This window comes from Bison bison, unplaced genomic scaffold (genome assembly GCF_000754665.1).
Source record: "Bison bison bison isolate TAMUID 2011002044 unplaced genomic scaffold, Bison_UMD1.0 scf7180017864043, whole genome shotgun sequence".
NCBI classification, from domain to species: Eukaryota; Metazoa; Chordata; class Mammalia; order Artiodactyla; family Bovidae; genus Bison; species Bison bison.
The window spans coordinates 339,173-361,055 of record NW_011494615.1 but is presented as its reverse complement, the minus strand read 5'-3'; the positions used below and the strand labels follow the sequence as shown (position 1 = coordinate 361,055).

The 21,883-nt window shown below is 42.8% G+C and overlaps 1 protein-coding gene across 3 annotated transcripts in view; it reads left to right on the top strand.

The window, feature by feature from the left end:
• The window catches only part of NKTR (natural killer cell triggering receptor), a 43,877-nt gene extending 27,653 nt beyond the window's left edge, over positions 1–16,224 (top strand). For 2 of the 3 annotated variants that reach the window (XM_010835443.1, XM_010835441.1), the window contains 7 exons: positions 2,075–2,162; positions 2,653–2,798; positions 4,492–7,371; positions 10,789–10,884; positions 11,272–11,328; positions 11,777–11,881; positions 13,404–16,224. In XM_010835443.1, the coding sequence (XP_010833745.1) occupies positions 2,075–2,162; positions 2,653–2,798; positions 4,492–7,371; positions 10,789–10,884; positions 11,272–11,328; positions 11,777–11,881; positions 13,404–13,491 (3,460 nt within the window). In that variant the 3' untranslated portion in view covers positions 13,492–16,224. The remainder of the gene's footprint in view (positions 1–2,074; positions 2,163–2,652; positions 2,799–4,491; positions 7,372–10,788; positions 10,885–11,271; positions 11,329–11,776; positions 11,882–13,403) is intronic. The other variant, XM_010835440.1, reaches the window with a different exon arrangement.
• The last annotated feature ends 5,659 nt before the right edge of the window (positions 16,225–21,883 follow it).

Sequence of the window (21,883 nt, the reverse complement as noted above, 5' to 3'; positions counted from 1 at the left end):
AACTACAGTCCTCCGTGGGCTAAATTCAGCCTCTTGTCTGGTTTTGTGCAGCCCATGAGCTAAATGTGATTTTTATGTTTTTAAATGTTTGTGGAAAAAAATCAGAAGAATAATAATATTTTGTGATATGTGAAAATTGTATGAAATTCAAATTTCAGTGTCCATTAAATTTTACTGGAACACAGCCATATCCATTTGTTCACTATTTTCTTGGGCCGTTTTTATGCTATAGCAGCAGGATTGAGGAGTTGCAGAGAGTTTGTATGTGGTTTGTATGTCATTGGTATATATGCTGTTCAGTGCACTACACATCACAGTGTATTATATTTCAAATTTCATTGATAAAACATTTGTGAAAACTTGTTTTCTTTTTGTTACATAATCATCTTTAATTTTCTTCTTGGCCTAGAAATCCTAAAATACTTTCTCTTCGACTTTTAAGAAAAAGTTTGCTGACCCCTATTATCTGGTATTTTTTTTAAGTAGTTTATACCACTGTCTTGTATTTATGGTTGAATATCATTGGTGAGTTTATTTGGTCATTGCTCCTCTTTGGTTACATAATATCTTTGGAAGTTATATCCTGCAGAATAATTTTAAATCATAATTGGTAAATAGTTGTGTCATAACAAAGATAGCAAGTTGATCTATTTCATTAGAATGCTTGAGATTTGATCAGTCACTTGGGAGCTAAAATTAATGTGCTAAGAATGCAAGATATGCAATATGAAAGGATAAGAAACAGGGACTGACAGCCTTATAGAGCTTGCCATCTTACTGAATTTGCCAGCAGTTAAGTTCTTTATCGGAGAAGGCAATGGCACCCCCACTCCAGTACTCTTGCCTGGAAAATCCCATGGATGGAGGAGGCTGGTGCACTACAGTCCATGGGGTCTCTAGGAGTTGGACACAACTGAGCGACTTCACTTTCACTTTTCACTTTCATGCATTGGAGAAGGAAATGGCAACCCACTCCAGTGTTTTTGCCTGGAGAATCCCAGGGACAAGGGGAGCCTGGTGGGCTGCCGTCTATGGAGTCGCACAGAGTCGGACACGACTGATGCGACTTAGCAGCAGCAGCAAGCTCATTACCACTTATACTTTGTTTAGCAGAAGCTGGATTCTACACTTGCTCTAATTCATTTGTTCTCATGTTCAGCTGCACTTCAGTGTAATTTGGCAAGCTTTCAAAAATACCAGTTTCTGGGCCATACAACAGAGTAAATTGGAATGTTGTGGGGAAGGAGGTGGAGAGTGGCAACGTTGGATCAGCCATGTAAAAGATACCAGATGAACATTAATTCATGCTGAACAGTTAGAGGCAGGTCATTTGGTTCAGTGATGTGTTCTTCATGAGGAAAATGAGGTAAACAGTTGTCTACCAAGAGTACCGGCTTCTTTCATTGTGAGAATCAAATGATATCATGAATATGAAATAACCGAAAAAACTATAATATACTTTTTAGTAAGGTTTTCTTATAGTGGCATTGTATGTTTATCTGGAGCCAGATTCCTGGCTGGGAAAACCCTGTTATATCATGGTTGTAAAAGTCATGTTTCATTCCTCTATGTGACGTTGGACAACATTCTTAACTGTAATCTTAAAATTCTTTATTTTTAAAAAGGAGTTGATAATAGTACCTACCTCATAGTATTGTTATGAGAATTAAATGAACTAATAATGCCTTTAATGATATCTGTTAACATTTATTTAAAGGATTTTTTTGATGAGAACCTACTTATAGCACAGGAAACTCACTCAGTATTTTCTGTAATGGCCTATCTGGGAAAAGAATTTCAAAAAAGAGTGGATATATGTATATATAAATAACTGATTCACTTTGCTGTACACCTGAGACTAGCAAAACATTGTAAATCATCTGTACTCCAATAAAGATTTAAAAAATAACAGAGGATTTGCTTAGAAAATTAGGTCATGTGGAGTGCCTCATTCTATAAAAGTGTTAGATCTAAGTGAACTGTTATTGTATTAAAGGAACATAAATTCTCCGTTTACACACTGAGAAAACTGCCTAGCATTTGTTTATTTTTAATTTTCAATCTTCTTTTCCAGGAAAATTCCTGATGTTACACCCACTGTAAGTGACCAGAAACCATCTGTGTCAAAGTCTGGACGGAAGATTAAAGGAAGGGGCACAATTGTATGTGTGTTAAAACTTAATTTTTTTCAAATTAGTTATCTGAGCAGTAAAATGTTTTTACCTGTAGGCAAATCCTAGCTTTAATCTTAGGCATAGTCCAAAGTCTGTCCAGGGAGCTAGCTGTATTCTCTTAAATTAATATGTGGCTATGCGAAGGCACTGCTGTTAGATCAGTGTTTATTGCTATGTTTGAATGGGTTTAAATATTGAAATGAATGTGAAATAGTATGTTCAGAAATCTTAGTATATTGAATAAGCTAATGAGTATAACCATTAGGACTTCTAAGGAAAAGTTTATGTGTGATTACAGGTGAATATCTGCCTTTCCTATTTCTTTTAGTTTGATTTAACTTTATACCATCATTATGGTACTTCAGTTATTATTGCATTTAAATGGCATCCAAGATTGAGTCTTATGCTTACCTGTCCTATAGCAGATTACAGTTGGGAAGTATTTTTTAAATAGTTATTCCTAACTTTGTTTTTAAAGCGCTATCACACACCTCCAAGATCAAGATCCTGTTCTGAATCAGATGATGATGATAGCAGTGAAACTCCTCCTCACTGGAAAGAAGAAATGCAGAGATTAAGAGCATATAGACCACCTAGTGGAGAAAAATGGAGTAAAGGAGATAAGTAAGTAAAAGTATAATCCTATCTCTGCTATATTTTAAGTCTTAAGGGGATAGAGACATACTTCTGGGTTTTTCACTAAAGATTTATATTTAAAATTAGATTGTGACCAGAGAATACATTTGGGAATGCTTGATGAAATGGAAGGAGGGCTGATTGGCTTTGGATACTTTTAAATCAAAATTCTATTTTCTCTCACAAGACCATTACCCTACTGAATTTCTTAAAGATTTCTTGTTTAATTTTAGCAATAATCAGGACTTTATTTTTTTTAACTTACATAGCAGATTCTCTCATAGCCTCTTTTTTTGTAGTCACTGATGGTAGATAAAAAAATTTGTAGCCATTGTGTGTGTTAACTTCTGACCCTAGGGACTGTTGCTTCTTCAGCAGTGTACCCATCTCTTGTCTTCAGTGACACTCCACAGTGGAATATCTATTTTAGAAGTGGGGCTGGCCCCAGAATAGCTAGTGCAAAATATACCAATGGGACCCTGTGTAGAATTCTCTTTCTCTGTGGCCATCCAATGGAATGGTTCAGAGTTCAGAGAAGGAGGACAAGGTGTGTGATCTGCTGTGTGCAAGTGGTATGGATATGGTAGCACTGAGAACAGTTTTGAGCTCTGACATTAGCACTGATATTGTAAAGCCTGCATCTTAGTTTTCATGTACTTTTCCCCCAATTTCTGTACTAAGTAGTTTAACTAAAACCTTAAGGAAAAGTCTATGATCACCCCTATGATCCTGAGATAAAACAATAGTCATGCTAGTTTTAAGAAGAGGCAGGCCTCCCTGATAGCTCAGTGGTAGAGAATCCACCTGCCAGTATAGGAGAAACGGATTCAATCCCTGATCTGGGAAGATCTTACACGCCTTGGAGCAACTAAGCCTGTGTGCCACAACTGTTGAGTCTGTGCCTGGGAGCCACAACTACTTAAACCCATGTGCACTAGAGCCTGTGCAAGAAAAGCCACCATAATGAGAAGCCCATGCACTGCAACTAGAGAGTAGCCTCCACTTGCCACAACTAGAGAAAGCACATGCAACAAGGAAGACCCAGCACAGCCAAAAATAAATAAGGTTATTTTTTAAAAAAAGAAAGAAAAAGAGGATTGTCAGGAATTCCCTGGTGATCAAGTGATTAGGACTTGGAGCTTTCACTACCAGGTCCCAGGTTCCATCCCTGGTCGGGGAACTAAGATCTCACAAGTCATGCAGCCAAAAAAAAGGGAGGCTTCTCTTAAAGTTTTGGCAGTTATCCTGTATCTACAGAGAATCAGCAAATTGTTTGGGAATTTGATTTGACTCCCTCAGAAATTATTCCTGGAGGCAGAGCATTATTGAGCAGATCAAAGCCAGGAATGTGGTAGGTGAGCAGTGCTTTTGTAATTAGTTGGTTTGCTTTTCAAAACTATTTTCCTATCAAATTTGAAAATTCCTGATTTGACTCTGGAAAAATCCTTTTGTAAGTGAATCTGTTAACAGTTATTTCTTTGAAGTTTTATAATTTCAGGACCAGGCCTATCAACTATTTGCTTTATCCTTCCTACATGTGCTTAAAGCATTGATAGAGTTAGTACTTGGTTGTTAACTAGGCTTTTGTTGATGCCTAGTATTGACAACAAATGTGTTTTAATTTTAAAGCTTAGAAAACATGCTTGTACATAACTGCCTGCATATTATGTCCTTTTTATAGGTTAAGTGATCCCTCTTCAAGCCGATGGGATGAAAGGAGCTTGTCCCAGAGATCCCGATCGTGGTCCTATAATGGGTATTATTCAGATCTGAGTACAGCAAGACACTCTGATGGTCACCATAAAAAACGCAGAAAAGAGAAAAAGGTTAAGCATAAAAAGAAAGCTAAAAAGCAGAAACATTGCAGAAGGCACAAACAGACTAAGAAAAGAAGGATTGTTGTACCGTCTGACATAGAATCCTTAAAATCTTCAACCCGACGAGTGAAATCCTCATGTGATAGAGAAAGGAGATCTCATTCTTCCTCGTCTTCATCTCATCACTCGTCCAAGAGGGATTGGTCTAAATCTGATAAGGATGACCAGAGCTCTTCAACGCATTCCAGCAGAGACTCATACAGATCAAAATCTCACTCGCAGTCTTATTCTAGAGGAAGCTCAAGATCAAGGACTGCCTCAAAATCTTCATCACATTCTCGAAGTAGATCAAAGTCCAGATCTAGTTCTAAGTCGGGGCACCAAAGAACAGCATCAAAATCACCAAGAAGAACAGCCTCTCAGTTAAGTGAAAATAAACCTGTTAAAACAGAACCTTTAAGAGCAACAGTGACACAAAATGAAAATGTTGTAGTACAACCAGTGGTGGCAGAAAATATTCCTGTTATACCACTGAGTGACAGCCCCCCTCCTTCAAGGTGGAAGCCTGGGCAGAAGCCCTGGAAGCCCTCTTATGAACGAATCCAGGAAATGAAAGCTAAAACAACCCATTTGCTGCCCATCCAAAGCACTTATAGTTTAGCAAATATTAAAGAGACTGGTAGTTCATCATCCTACCATAAAAGAGAAAAAAATTCAGAAAGTGATCGTAGTGCTTATTCAAAATACAGTGATAGAAGTTCAGAAAGTTCACCAAGGTCAAGGAGCAGATCTTCTAGGAGTAGATCTTATTCCAGATCATACACAAGGTCTCGAAGTTTAGCTAGTTCACATTCACGGTCTAGGTCTCCCTCATCTAGATCTCATTCACGAAATAAATACAGTGACCTTTCACGGTGTAGTAGATCATCTTCATACTCTTCTGTTAGCAGTGATGATGGAAGACGAGCCAAGAGAAAATTTAGATCCAGTGGGAAAAAAAGTTATACCTCAAATAGAAGGCACAGCAGCAGCTCTGAAAAAGCACTTCGTAACAGATATGTCAAAGGCAGAGCCAAGTCTTCATGTCATAGAAAGTACAGTGAAAGCAGATCATCTTTAGATTACTCTTCAGACAGTGAACAGTCAAGTGTTCAGGTTACGCAGTCAGCCCAGGAGAAGCAAGTCCAAATGGAAGTGAATAATAAACAAGAGAGAAACAGAGATGACAAATCTAGGCCTGAACGGGAATGCCCTCATTCAAAAAAAAGAACTTTGAAAGAAAATCTTTCTGATCACTTTAGAAATAGCAGTAAGCCCAAAAGGAAGAATTATGCTGGGAGTAAATGGGACTCTGAGTCAAATTCTGAACGAGATGTAACTAAAAACAATAAAAATAGTCCCCGGCCATCTTCTGATAAGGAGGAAGGTGAGGCCACTTCGGATTCTGAGTCAGAGTCTGGTGAAATTCACATCAAAGCCAAACCCACAACTAAGTCTTCAGCAAATACTTTACTGCCTGATGGTAACAGTGCCTGGAAATCAAGCAAACAGCGCTCCTTAACCTCTGATTCTGAGGAATTCTATTCCAATTCAGAAAACACTAGAGGAAAGCCACACAAGCATAAACACAGCTCAAAGGAGAATATTAAAAGGGAACACACCAAAAAAGCAAAAGAGAAATTAAAAGGGAAAAAAGATAAAAAGCACAAGACTCCAAAACGAAAACAAGCATTTCACTGGCAGCCTCCACTAGAATTTGGTGAAGAGGAGGAGGAGGAGATTAATGAAAAGCAAGTTACTCAGGAGGCGAAAGAGAAAAAGCAAGTTTCTGAGAACAGTGAAACCATAAAAGAAAATATTCCCCAAACTAAGAAGCCCTGTGAAGACAGCAGCCTTTCAGGTAAACATAGCACAACAGTGTCATCAGATATTGACCAGTCTACTAAAGATGGTGTTAAACTCAGCACTTCTCCTGTAACCGTAAACACTGATGAAAATGTAGTCCGTTCTCCCCCAAACATTCAGCATATTGAAGAGAGCATCCCAAGCGGAGCAGAGGATATGCTACAAGCAGATGACAACATGGAGATTTGCACTCCTGATCGGAGCTCCCCAGGAAAGGCCGAGGGGACTTCCCCTCTAGGAAATTCAAGGCTTGATACCCCAGATATAAGCATTGTTCTAAAGCAGGATATGGCAGCAGAGTATCCTGAGGCAGAGTTGAGCAAACAGGAAAGCAGTATGTCAGAAATCAAAATGTTGGGTGAGATGGGCAAACAGGAGAGCGGCTCTGCCAGCTTGACCAGTGCTGTAGAAAGTACTATAAAGAACGAGGTAGCTGAGAAAAGCCAGACGAGCCTTGTGGATAATAAATGGAAGCCCCTGCAAGGTGTGGGGAACCTTGCAGCACCATCTGCTACCACATCTAGTGCTACGGACGTTAAGGCACTGACTGCTATGCCTGAAATGAAACCACAGGGTTTGAGAATAGAAATTAAAAGCAAAAATAAAGTTCGGCCTGGGTCTCTCTTTGATGAAGTAAGAAAGACGGCACGCTTAAACCGGAGGCCAAGAAATCAAGAGAGTTCAAGTGATGAACAGACACCTAGTCGAGATGGTGATAGCCAGTCCAGGAGTCCAAGTAGATCTAGAAGTAAGTCTGAGACCAAATCAAGACACAGAACAAGGTCTGTCTCCTATAGTCACTCAAGAAGTCGATCGAGAAGTTCCACATCATCTTATCGGTGAGTGTTACTCTCTTTTTGTCTCCCAAGCAGAGTCCGTTACCATTTTGTTTGGAAGAACATCAGAGTTAGGGACAAGACCACTGTTTCCAAATACCTGGGAGGAAATAAGGAGAAGGCTTGTGCTATGTGACTCACAGAGCAGACTGAAGACACAGGGAGTAGAGATTTCAGGGGAAGAAGTTTGGGCTCAGGGTAAACAACTATTGCTGTTAGTTAAAGCTCCCTGGTATTTGCAGTGTGTTGCCATGATAAGGGACAGGGTCTCCATCTTTAAAGGTGTAAGCCCACTCTCTGCTATCAGTCATACCTTAGAAGGGAATCTTGCATTTACTGCTGGGGACCAGCCTCAGCAGAGTCCAGGGATACCCTCAAGATGAACGGCATCGGCAAATGAATGACACGGGGAGGCCAAGCTTCAGTGAGCGAGGCCCATAACTTTATTTTCAAAAGGAGCTTTATACCCTGACTTGTACATAGAGGAAAATGAAAGATGCAAGGTCATGCAGAGTCAGCCCAAACACTCCAGCAGTTTTGCCCTTATCGAAACCAGGGTGTTTTTCTGTATGCCTTTCCATAAACAAGGGTCTTATGCTGTGTACATTATCTTCTGGCCTGGAGGCCTGTTGACATTTTATGACCCTTTTTTGATAAAAGGTTGATCAACCAGAAAACTTGTTTTCCCTTGAAATGTTTTTTCTTTATATTTCTAATCTGTGTCAGCCTCAGAAAGTACTAAACAGTTATATTTTCATGGAGCAAAGGTACAGTGGGTCACAACAAGGAAAGAACTTATTAGCTCAAAGGTCTGATGTGGTTAATACCAAGGCTACTACTTGTTTTTCTTACATTGCAACTACATTAACTAATGCACTCCCAGGTGCACAAGGGATAAGGGATATGGGAACTTGGCAGCAAGCATTGGCCCAATAATGAAGCCCTTTACCAGTACTATTCTAATAATTTTTCACCCCTTAAAGGGCTCTATGCCCATTAGGACTTTTAGAATGTTTAGGCTTCCCGTGCCTTTCATGGTTGGGAAGTTGTGAACAATCATGTGCGTTAGTTGTAAGAGTAAGGAAAAACCTGTGAAGCAAGCTAGAATGCCAACAGAGGGGTTAGAATAGAAGTATTCCTTTCATGCCCAGGAGACTTATTAACTTAGAGTCCTAAGTTGATTTTCTCCAGAGAAAGGTGGTCGGGGATAGCCCCCTGCTAATATCAGAAGAGTGGTTGAAAGGCATAATATAGTAAACAGTAGACAGACAGATTTTGGTTTCGGGGTAGATGCTCAAGCAGGTCCAGGGAATCCCTCGAGTCCTGATCTGCCTTTGCCTGTCAGGTCTTCTCTGCATGACCTTTGTCATGGGTGGGATCTCTCGTGGGGGCTCCTGGAACATTTACGGAATATGTAGGATTTAGAAATCAGTAATTTAACCCTCCATTTTATACGAGTGGAAGGTGAGGGCCAGAGAGACCAAGTTGGCTGCCCCAAGACATGCATCTAGTTGATCTTTATTCAGGGGGCAGGAAATGGTAAAAAAGTGATCATCTTTTGATTGATTGATTGATTTTTGGTTCAAGTTACATCTAACTTTTGTCATTGACATAGACTGGATAATGCAGAGAATGAGCATTTTTACAACTGAAAAAAGTGATGGTGGTATGAAGTTAATAACTAATTTGTATTCTTTTCTTGTAAACTTTTCATGGTTTTTACCTCACTGTCTCTTACTCATATCCTTTATTATTTTGTGCTTGATTTTCATCACTTTAACTTGAAATAGACTAAGAATCTTTAACTTTTTTCTTCCTAGTTTTTTTTTTCACTTACCCAGATTTCTTTAAAAATAGGAAACAACATTTACCATCTATAATAACCATCTCCCACTTACTCTTAAATTGCTTGCAGTATGTAGTCTGTGCCTTCCTCCCCTCATCTCACTCAGCTGACTTAAGATTTTCAGGTATTTCTGCATGGCCAGTGCCAGGGCATGTTTTCAGTCCTTCTGGAAGCACTCTGCTGGCTCTCCTCATCCCTCAGACCATTCCTGCTTGAGTGTGGGCTTCTCTTCCTCGGGCTCTGATTCACGGCAAGCCCCAGAGAGCTGGTGAATTCTGGCCTTTTCTCTCTGGGTTCATATTCTAGATGCAGGTGCCTGTTTAGCTTCTGCAGTCTGCTGCTGTCTGCTCATTGTCTACCTGGCATTCACCCTCAGATAACTCTGAGCTGTTGGTGGTTCTGGTCACTGTCACCTTCCTTCCTACCCCTGCATTTGGAGTGGGTAGTGTTTCATTTCAGAAATGCTGAGAATTTTGCTCTTAAGTTGAGCAGCTCACAGGTGGTAGATTTGAGATAGCTGAACTGTGCCTCCCTATTTTGGTTACCCACCCGGGCCTGACTCCCCTTCTGGCCTGTGAACTTGGTGGAATCAAGGACTGTTTGCTACTCATCTTTTAGCCACCTCACAGAGTTACCCTGTAATTGTTTGAGTAAATGACTAGAATCTTATGAGAATAGAATGTCTTTGCAAATAAACTGCACCTGTCTTCCAGAATGTAAGTATATACTAACTACAACCTGTAAAGATATTACGTAAGGAGCATATACACAGGGTTATTGTTCTGATCCTGAATGACAGGTACAAACTAGGTGGAAAAGGTTTGGGAGCCAAGTGAATGCAGGGTGGGGGCAAATTTGCATTAAGTTTCTTGTTTGTTTTATTAAATATTAAATAGGTATAAATTTTTTAATGATTGAGGTATAAAACATACAAATGATTAAGGTATAGAAAATAATTTTCTATCTTAAAAAATAGAGCTTTGACATAATAGAGCCCAACCTGAAGCTACCCTACTTTCTCTCTTCTCTCCAAGAGTTAAATATTATTCTAAACTTCTGTTATAATATTCTTGTTTTTCTTTGTTGTCTTTCTATAAATGTTTCTATCTATATATAATGTTTTTTGTTGTTTTCAAATAGAATCCTTTTTTTATATGTATAGATGTTCTACATTTGCCTTTTTCACTCAACATTATGTTCCCAAGATTTAACTGTGTTGATACATGTAAATGTAGTTAATTTTCCTACGTTAGGATATTTCAGTATATATCTGATAATTGTTTTAAAACCCATTCTGCTGTTAATGAGGATTTGGGTTGTTTCCTCTTGCTGGTATTACAGAAACGGCTCCTGTGAACATACCTGTATCAGCCTTTTCTGTTTTTTATTTATTTCATTCTGTTCAGTTTAAACTCTCATTAGCCATCTCTTGTCATACCTGCTGTGAGGAGTTTATGAGAGACCTTTCCAAAGACCTTTCCTCTATTGGGTTTTCCCACTCCTGCCCTACTAGTAATTAATTTTAACAGCATAATGAGTTAATATAATTATATTTTTTCCACTCTTAATTGTAGATCAAGAAGCTACTCTAGAAGTCGGAGCAGAGGGTGGTATAGCAGAGGCCGCACAAGGAGCCGGAGCAGTTCCTACCGCAGTTACAAAAGTCATAGGTGACCTCGTGAATCCCACCCTACAATGTGGTTTCCAGTCTATCTCCCTGCACAGGCAGAGCGGAGTAGCTGTTGAAAAGGGTCTTGTCATTGCTCAATACCAAACCAGTGTCCCACCTGTCTTCCCCTTCCCCACCCAGTTCTTTTCCCAGTGACTTTCTTTATGTGCACCTCATAGAAGAATTGTGTAAAACTTAAACCTTTCCTGTGAAACCCAACAGGCTTTAAAAAAAAAAAAATCCAGTATGCTTTTAATATGAGAAATGAAATAAATATAGCTGCTGGATTTCATTGTGTTTTCTCCTTAATGGGTAAATAAATGCCTAGATTTTTTATGTAGCCTGTCCTGATCCACAAATCGATGGTCCCTCATGTGGTTACTCTTAGGACGTCCAGCAGGAGCAGATCCAGGAGCAGCTCCTATGATCCTCACAGTCGGTCCAGGTATGGACAGGGCCTGGGAAACCACCCCTTAATTCCCTTTTTAAAGGTGTTGTATTTCATGGGAAAACATGTCTTTGACTTTTTAAAACAGTTTTTATTTGTTGACCCATTTTTCTCTAGTGTCAAAAGTGATAGTTGATGTCAAATTGTAATGGCAGGGGTTTATTGACTATAATTGCCTATAAGATGCACCAGATTCAATTGAACTAACTCAGTGTCAACTTTGTGATATTTTTCAATGCAAAAAAGAAATTAACGTTTTTCTGTTTAATGTGGTAAGTCTGATTTGGAGCAGTTATTAAATGTTTCCAGTACGTGTTATGCACATAATGTCTTCATTCTGTCATATAGTGCCCGTGTTCTATGAGGACACTTAAGAACCTAAAAAGAAATGGGAGTATATGAATATTTGAATGGGAAAATTTAGTGTTTGTTATTGCTGTTAAAGCAGGTCCTACACTTACGATAGCTACTATAGCAGAAGTCGGAGCCGAAGTAGAAGCCAGAGGAGTGACAGTTATCACCGAGGCAGAAGCTACAATAGGCGATCCAGGTGGGTCTCTGTTCTCTCAAGCACTGTAAGTTATTGCAGGCACTTGGGGTATGGGGCAATAGACTGCTATAGCAGAGAAAGCATCATCTTCTAAGGAGAGAAATTCTTCTTTCTCTTCTTGAATTTCTTCAGTCCAGAGGCAGTTACTGAAAGTGGGCTTTGTATTAAGAGTTGCTGGGTAGTGTTTATTGGTTGTGTTTAAACATTAAACATTTAAACATGTTTAAATCTAAAGTGCATTCTTAAATATTCACATATCCTTGGACAAAGATTTCTTTTGGAAGGAATAGAGAGAGAAGACCACTCAAACTGTGGCCCATTCTTTACGGTTACTTGCTAGAAATAACAGCCAATTTGTCAGTGTTTTAAATTTTAAAAAGGTAGTATTTTTTTTGTAATATGTAATAAAATGTCATAGTCACTTGCTTCAGTAGCAGGATTTGTGGCTTATATGGTTAAAAATGTCTTTTATGTGTTAATATATATTCATAGATATGTTTTATATAACATATAGTTATTGCAGAAGTCTTTTTGGTTACTTTTTGTGTATCTCTTTCCTGGTGGCTTCTGGTCTTGCCCTCCCTCACCACCACTGCTCTGCCCCGGTGCCTTGCGGTTACAGTCAGTGGTGCTTATAGAATTTCAGTGTGATACAGACACTCCCTTATTTGAAACTCTTCAAGTACACCCCAGTGACCTTAGGGGCAGGTCCACCATGCTCCTGAGTATTGCATGGAGGCCTCTCCACCTACCAACTCCAGCTTGGGCTTTTCTGTGTTCCCTGCACTAACATTCTGGAACCTTTATTTTCTGCCTAGAGATTCACATGCCCATTTCACCATCTCCCATCCCGCCTCTTGAAATAACCCACTCACTGCCCCTCGGAAGCCCTTCCTGACTGCTCATCCTGAGATATATTCCCTGCTGTGTGTTTTATTTATCTTACTACCCTCTATTCCAGACTACCCTTGAGCCCAGGGAACACTAGTCCGCTGTGTGTGTGCCCTTAGCATCTAGCAAAGTGACTGGCTCTTTGTGGATATTTTTCCCAAAATAACTGAATGGTGACCATTACCAAAGTCTTCTTCACTCACTGTCCCAGTGGTCCCATCCCTGCCCCACCTCACCCCTCATTGGGCTCACATTTTGATTTGATTTTGATTTCCTTGTCTTTTAATGAATTCTTGTTGGCCTTTTTTCCCCTTCTTCAGTCTAATTAAATATTGATGTTCATTTTGGGTAACATGGAAAATTATTCTCATTTCCTTGAGTGGATTTCAAGTAATTCCACAGGAAGTGCTATTTCTTTATTTACGCCTTGATATTACCACCATCTGTCACTAACATCTTTGAAAAGTCCACAGTGTTGTCATGGTCAGTACTGTACTTTTCTACCCACTATGCTGTGCCTCCTCGAGTCACTTGCTTTCAAGCCCCTTATATCAAAAAAGAAGTTTCAACAAGAATTCAAAGGGTTGAGAGTTAAAAGATATTTGTATATTTGTTTTGTCTTGTTATACAGGAGTTGTAGATCTTATGGCTCTGACAGTGAAAGTGACCGAAGTTACTCTCATCACCGAAGTCCCAGTGAAAGCAGCAGATATAGTTGAAAGTGTCCCCTTTTTTTATATGAATTATATCTTATGTGTAAATACCTGGTAACTTAAAAAATTAAGAAACTTAATGGCAGTCTGTTGTTCTGTTTCAGTATTAGAGATGAATTTGAAAAATAGACACTTCTTAATTGTTATTTGTTTATTTACATGTGCATAGAATTTAAAATACAGATATGTCTCCTTAAAATATTTGTATGCCACATTTTACAGTAGCCAACTATGGAAATTAATTTCTTTTTCTTGAATCAAGAAATCATGAAATTTAAGTATAATTTGCAATATTATTTTAGATAGATGATTTGTCTCATATATTTCTTAGAATACAGATTCTTTTTGCCCATTTTTAAGGTTTTAGCATCTATGCTGCCCAAGCATAGAACTGAAGGAGAACTGTGAAAGGTGGCCAGATACTTCCATACCAATTACACAGTCTTATTCATGTGTGTTCTTAAAAACAAACCACCCAAAACTGATACTGATGGTAACCAGGCAGTGGCTCCTTTCTTCTTTGTTGTTTCAGAGGATCAAGAACGTGGTCATAATACAGCCCACTGTCTTATTTCAGGCTGGCGGGTGAGGTTAAAAAGAATAGATCAGCCTTAACTATAAATATCTGCACTGTCTCTGTAGCCCTAATGTTTCATGTGCTTTTTTAATAAATATTATTAGAAGTTCAGTTTGTTTAAAAAAAAAAAAGTTCTATTCCAGTTTATGCTCTGGTGCTTGGTAACTTTTGGTGCATTATTCTTATATATTATACATTAGAATTCCATCAGAGAGAGAAATAAATTTTTAAAAAGTTCATTGGCACCAAGTAGGGTTCATTGTAAGCTGTATTCACTTTAACTATTTGGAGAGCTTCTCTCAAGCACAGGTGTGGGCTGCGGGCCGTGGAGCAGGCAGGATTGGCACAGGGTTGTGTAACCACTTGGGTATGCTGCCCAGAACTGATGCCTGGAAGAGTTGAATGGAGAGTGGACTTCAAAAGTAACACTAAGATCTACCTGCCACCATTTTGGACACATTTTTCAGGGCTTTACTTTAAAGCCTTTCAAGTAAGAGATGTAAGAGCAGTTGAACGGTCCTTAGCACCCGCCAGCTTGTTCCCTTGTTTCAGTGGCCTGCAGTGATGCAGTGAAACCTTGTGTGAGATGGGTAAGCCTATGACAACAGACAGGAAATCAGGGTGTGCAGTATTGCATAGATTACACATATTCAGTGTCTTGGGTGGTTCCTGTAAAAATGATTTGACCTATAAAAACTGGTGAGATTTTGTGTTTTTTTATCTTCAGTTTGAGCTTTTTCCCCAAGTGTACTTAATCACCTTAGTGCCAGTTTTATCCAGTTATGCAGAAGAAATTCATATTGGATATTTGATGCAGAAGTTTGTGCCATCCTACCCCTTGCCTGCTATACTTGGGAAGTGGGAAAGAACCCCCAGTTGAAGGGATCTAACCACCCCTGATGGATGGAGGGGTGACCTTGGATGTATTACAACCATCACCTATAAAAGGTTCATAAACAGGGTTAAGTGGCCAATTGTTTGCCAAGTTGATAGATGAGAGTACATTAGAAAGTAGGACCTGACTCAAGCAAACACTTGATGGTGAATAAAAAACAATGTGTGATTCATATGAGCATTCTCAAAAGTTGCCTGCAGAGGAGAATATTGCTTTAATAATATTCAGTGGAAAAAAACTGCATTTAGAACTCAAACCAAAACTGCCAAATCTAATTACGTTAAGAAAAGTTACCTTTAGGCAGTGTATTAGTTTTCTATTGCTGTGTAACAGATTATCCCAAACTTAGCAGCTTAAAGCAATACTCATTTCTTAGCTTACAGTTCTGTAGCTCATGAGTCCAGCGTGATACGGCTGGATTCTCTGCTCAGGGTCTCACAAGGCTGAAATCAAGGGTCAGCAGGGTGGCATTCCTTTGTGGAGGCTCTGGGGAAGAATCTGCTTCCAGGTTAATTCAGGTTGTTGGCAGTATACAGTCCCTTGCTGGCTGTCAGCTGGGGTCCTCTCTCTCGGCTCCTTGAGGCTGCTCGCATTCCTCCTTGTGCGCTTTCCTCCATCTCCAAACCAGCAATGGCCCATCGGGGTCTTCTCATGCTTCAGATCTCTCTGCCTTCCTCCTCTGTTTTAAGGTTCATGTGATTAGATCACGGTTCATGTGTGAGACAGTGTCCCTATATAAGGTCAGCTGTGCCATAGAATGTAGTCACAGAAGTGATATATTTACAGGTATCTGGGCTTGGGGCATGAAAAGAGGGAAGGGCGTTTTAGAATTCTACCTCCCACAGGCAATAACGTTGCAGGTTGTGCTATGGGTAGAATTTTATCCTCAAAAGGTAAGCCCTAGAAGCCTCGTTTGTTTTCTCCATGGAAAAGAACAGCCCTCAGCTGCACCATTCAACTTGTGTGTTTACTGAATGGACTACAGAAATAGCTTTTCTTCCTAAAGGGGATTGTTCTGTATTTTAAATTATTTTTTAATAAAATTGAATTACATCGTGTATTGTGCTTCTTAACAGAAAATGCATTATTGGACTGTTTTTGTAATGTCCTCTTTATTGCAAATGAAACAATATAGCTGGTATTGTTCAAAAACAGTAGAAAATACTTTTGTATATATTGGCAATGTCTAATTTGTATATACTTCATTTAAATTCCCTAAAACTTAAAAGGGAGGCCTTGTAGAAATTAAACTATATACTTAGTCTAAGTTTGAGTCTGAGCATGTTTCATCCTTCTTTATTTACCAAGACTTCAAATAGTCTTTCTGAAATGGAAAAGGAAGCATTGAGTCTCTTTGCTGACCCAGCCAGGGAAGAGATTTCATCTCTTCTCTCTGTGGCTCATTTTCCTCTTCTGGCCGGGTATTAGTGGTGGGGCACGAGGTGGTGCTAGAGACAACTTCAGGCAGAATGTTTACCTAGGCAGAGAACCATTGATGGTGCTTGGTCATGCTTCCCCTGCCAACTCCAGATTTCTTTCAGGTCCAGTTGTCATCCAGCTGAGGTGGCCTGCATACAGATATCCTTGCAGAGAAGGGACTGTGTCCCACCCCATCTGTGAGATGCTGCCCAGGGACAGCACGTTTACCTGCTAAGCCACCTACAGCCTCCACCTTCCCTCCCTAAGAGTGGTTCACCAAGCAAGCACATAGCACTTACTCTGGGAGAAAATATTCCTTGTGATATTTTTAGCATCCACATGAGAATTTGCAGGGCAAGTACAATTAACTTTTTTCTCCTCAGAACTCAAAGGGATTTGTACTTTCTTAGTGAATACAACATAACCTCACACAGTAAGATTGGCAGAGATTCAGTTTCCAAAGTTGAGTTAACAGTAAACCGCCAAGTCAGGTAGTTCCTGAAAACAGTCAAATCTGGATGTGTTGCCTTAAAATTTAAAGAAAATTGTAGAGTCAGTTTGCTGTAGGGAAATCCCCAAGTGAGGTTCCTTTAGAGTCGTTTATTTTTTAGAAAGCGCCATGATCTTTACTGATGTTCTGATAGCATCTTGATCGGCTGGGCAGTATTGGGAGGAAATGTGTTAAGGACTTTTGACTGTGCTGAATTAGCTAGCAAGATGATTCAAGGGAAATAAATGCCCCTCATAACTGACCATGAATACTGGCCAGGCATCACTGGAAGAGAAAGGAGGTTCCACCAGTGCAGAATGAGTGACACAAACTGTGTGGCCAGGGGAGGGGGCCCAGAAGCCATGGCTCATGTGGGAAGAGACTGGGCTCAGATGGCTGGTCTTTAGGAGAGGGAATCCACTCTGCTGCTGCTCAGAGAGGTGAGCGCCTAAATCCCATGAGGGACTTGTGAAGAATGAACTGGGCAGAATGCTAAGAGGACTCGTGCACAGCAGGGAGAAGTTCTTTGATGCTTAAAGGTTGGGGGGAGGAGCTGGTTCCCTGGAAGATGGCAGCTTGTAGACAGACCCTGGGCAGCTTCAGCCAGTGCCTGAGGAACGTGAGATAAGGAGGGCCTACGTGGGCAACACGCAAAGGAGCAGGAGGCTCTAACGGACTGTTTTCTTGAATGATTTCAGTAGAATGTAAGGGCAGAGTGCTCCATTGCTTCTGCCTCCTTTACTCCCTGTGAATCAGAAGGACTGCAGTGGGGCTATGCCAAGCTTGGGGTCAAGCACTTCTGCCTCTTGGAGACCCCAGGCCCCACCATTCACCTTCTATAGCTATTGAACTCCAGCTCTACAGACTTAGCTGAGTTTCACAGTCTGCAGGACCCAGACTAGCTGGGGGAGGGTGTGTCTCCAGCCAGCCTGGAGATCTGAGGACATTAGGGTAAAAAAACAAAAAAGTGACCTGAGCGCTCAGCACAAACACTTGTATTCTGCATCTGGAGCCCTGACACTCATCTGTAATGTGAGGCGAGGCTAATAGTCCTTAGACTGTTGGTGTCTCAGCTCACACCCAGAAAGAGGGTGCAACCAGACATGAAAACCAGGAGTGCGCATCCCTTTCCGGACCATCCTGGAGATGAATCAGCCTCCCAGAGAGCCCACAGGGGATAGGACTCTGGGCTGGCATATCCCCAGTCTCTGGTCACCCAGGGCCTCCTGCAACTAAAACTTCTGCCACCAGGCTAGATTCCCAGAGAAAGATCCCACTGGTCTCAATGTCTCTGGCCCAATCTGATTTTATTTTGAAAGAGTAAAGGATCTCTGTGAGCAACTTTCTGTGGCACAGCCCTTAAGGGTTTGGGGTCTGAGCCAGACTGCTTGGGTTCAAGTTTCACTCTGACACTTCTTGGTGGGTAACTGGGTAAATTGTTTGACCTTTGTAGTTATTAATATAACTTCTCCATTTTAGGAGTCGTGAGGATTAAATGCTTAGAACTAAGCACACGTTGAAGTGGTTCAGGGACATTAATTCCTGTGCTTGCCTCCAGGTGGAGAGTATGAGGAGGGCCAGGCTCAGTCACTAGTGAGAGGCCCAGGGCCCCTTGAACCAGCAGGGTGGGAGAGGATCCTGGAAGCTGCTAAGGAGGCCTTAAATGCCTAGGCCATGACGTTTATGCTGCTGGAGGGAACTGGGCAACCTGCTGGTTTGAATTAGGCCCTACCATCTACAGCTGTAGCCTATTAGTGCTGAGCTCTGAACAGGAGCGATCTACTCCCCTCCAACCCCCCACCCAGGGATCAGTGCTCCCTCAACCTACAGAGCCCTGGGTCCACACCTAGTGGGTAAGTTGAACTTCCCTGCCACCCCTCCAGCCCCATGCTGCAATGTCCCTTTCTGTTTTCTGGCACTGCCCACTCTACTCCCCCATTGCAGTTACGCAGCTCCACGCCCCGTCTAGGGAGGCTAAACCCTGTTGTGTGCAGCCACACGCAAGTGCTGCCCCAGCACGTTTTGGGTCTGTTCCTCCTCCAACATGGGAGAGAAGTTCAGGGCTAGAGGCTTAGGGAAGTTGTGGGGGAAAAAAAAGCAGAAAACACAGAGCTGGCCTCTAAAAGCAGGGGTGTGGCTTTGCTGACCTTGCCAGCACCCAGTCCTGAGTGTCTGAGGATCATCCATCCCTGCCCTGATCTCCACAAACTCCTGACTTGCCCCCGTGGCATGTGATTCTGGCCTGGGATCCCCCTCCCCAATAACTTGTCCCACCTTGGACTCTCCAGAAAGCCTGCCTTGACGAACCCTGAGAGGAAGATCCTGTGGCACGGACCTTTTCAAGGCCAAGGGAACAGAACAATTCTGCCTATCTCCATCCGGCTACTCCTACAGGACAAGAATCTGGATTCTGCTACATCAAATCACCTCTAGTTCCCTGCAGATGTTTAACTGTATCTTCCCTTGGGGCATGTGCAGGGGAGTACCCTTCCTCTCCTTTTGCTCTGCTGCCTGCCAAGTCGCTTCAGTCATGTTCGACTCTGTGCGACCCCATGGACTGCAGCCTACCAGGCTTCTCTGTCCATGGGATTCTCCAGGCAAGAACACTGGAGTGGGTTGCCATTTCCTTCTCCAATGCATGAAAGTGGAAAGTGAAAGTGAAGTCACTCAGTCGTGTCTGACTCTTAGCGACCCCATGGACTGCAGCCTACCAGGCTTCTCTGTCCATTGGATTCTCCAGGCAAGAACACTGGAGTGGGTTGCCATTTCCTTCTCCAATGCATGAAAGTGGAAAGTGAAAGTGAAGTCACTCAGTCGTGTCTGACTCTTAGCGACCCCATGGACTGCAGCCCACCAGGCTCCTCCATCCATGGGATTTTCCAGGCAACAGTACTGGAGTGGGGTGCCATTGCCTTCTCTCTCCTTTTGCTCTAGCGTTACTCAGCTTTCAGTCCTCAGCTCTGAGCCAGCCCCACATGAGCCCACCAGACAGCTCTTCGGACAGTGCCTTCCTGCCATGTCTCATGTGACCCAAGTCCCAGTAGCCTCCCAGAACTGGCTTGTCCTGGGGTTCCCCCAGTAGATGGGCTGTAGGCCAGAGAAGAAATGGGAACAGCTAAGGTCTTCAGGAAGACTGAGCCCCCTATTCCCTCCTTTCTCACCCAACCTCCAGCCCCTTCTTTGGCTTGACTATTGCAACCAAGACCAATTCCAAAAGGGCCAGCAGCCCTACCTTGGTCACACTGGCCACAACCCCTGCCAAACCTTGGCTGGGAAATGGGCCCAAGAGTGTCCCTTGCAGCCGCCTGCCAGGCTCCTCCCAGTTTGTGAGGCAGGCTGCTCCAGCCTCACCTTTCCTTGGCTCCTCACGCTGGTATCTGACTGTGAGATCTGTCCTGTTCTGCCTTCACTGTCCTTAGCCAACCAATGGGTATACACGGTTCCTCTCTTACCACGTCTCAGGCCTGTGCAAGGGAGCCACAGAGTCAGATGAGGAAGTGGGTTGGGATGGTGGAAGAAGCAGAAGGCAGCCCTGAGGTGATGGGCTGGTCAGACATGCAGGTTGCTCTGGCCTGGCCTCAGCTTGAGGCCTTTGGGAGCTGAGTCAATTCCCCCACCACAGCCACAGAGATGCAGAATATCTGCTGTGTGGTCATCGCTGGGGGCATGGGCCCCCATCGGTGCCCCTTCTTCTCTTGCCATCTTTTTCCACCAAGGTCTCATCTCACCCTCCATCCAGCTATGTGGTTTCCTCCTCTTTCTCTTGGCACTCTTTGGTCACCCCCATTTTTGCCCATGAGATGTTTTCTCCCTGACCCTGGAACGGCCTTAAGGACCTAAATCCTGGCCTCATGGGAGGCCGTTGCAGTTTCATAGGACAGACATCAGACTACGGGATGGCGCCTGCCTGGGATCTTGGCCTCTACTCCATTTCCTTCTCTGGCATCCAGAACCAAGTTACTCTGAACTGGCCCCAGAGGCCCTGCCCACTCATGAGCAAGGTGGCAGGCATACTCAGGGGACACTGCTACAGCCAGGCATGGGCGGGTGTGTAAGCACAAGTGCATGTGTGAGCGAAGAGGGTGGGGGATACAGTGTGGTACTGCCAGGATGTGGGCAATGTGAAAGTGACCAAACGTGGGGCAGCCATCAGCTTGGAGTAGGGGAACAGAAGCATCTGAATGATGACACAGATGACATTGTGGCCCTCTCCACAATGATGGCCCAACCACCACCTAGGCTCTGCGAGGCCTACCGTCCTGTGGTCCCCACTCTGCTGCCTGCTTGGCCTGGCAGTGTTTCCTTGCAGCCTCTTGCCAGCACAACCAGCCCCCAGCCCCCACTGGCATCCATGCCAGAGCAGCATTCCGCAGCCCTGGCTGTATCTCTCCAGCAGAAACAGCAGGAAGGCCTCTCAGCAGCCATCAAGCTCCACAGCTAGGGGACACAGTGGGACCTGGGCCTCTGGCCCTCACTCCTCTAGTCTTGCCTTCTCCCAGCTCTGGGTCTGTCACATGAAAGGATTTGATCAATGCACCTGTGGTTCACATTCTCCCATCTCCTGCCCTGGGCGTCCCTGTGTAGCCAGAGGCAGCCACCAGGTCAGTATGGATCGACAAGAAGCAAGTCCTGGAGACAGAATAACATAAACCCTGAGCTGCCCTGGGATCGGGGTGGGGGGTCAGCTCAGTTGGAGATCCTAGACTCACTCTCAGGTCAGAGCAGCCCAGGGCAGAGGGTGGGGATGGTGACCCAGCAAGGATACGCTGGGTTCAGTCCCTCAGTGTGAGGTCGCTCAGGGGAGCAGGTGTAAGCCTTTTCTGTAACTGGTTGGTGGTCGCGGGAGCGCCCAGCTTCCCCATTTTGGGGCCTCCTCCTCCTATGACCCCACCTCGGTGGCGCATCTGGAGGGCTCCCCGGTTAGACTCTGGGATGAACTTCCTGGCGGAAAGGGGCCTCGGTGCGAGAGAGTGAGTCCAGGGACCATCCTCTAGGATGGGAGCGGCGGGGCCTGGCC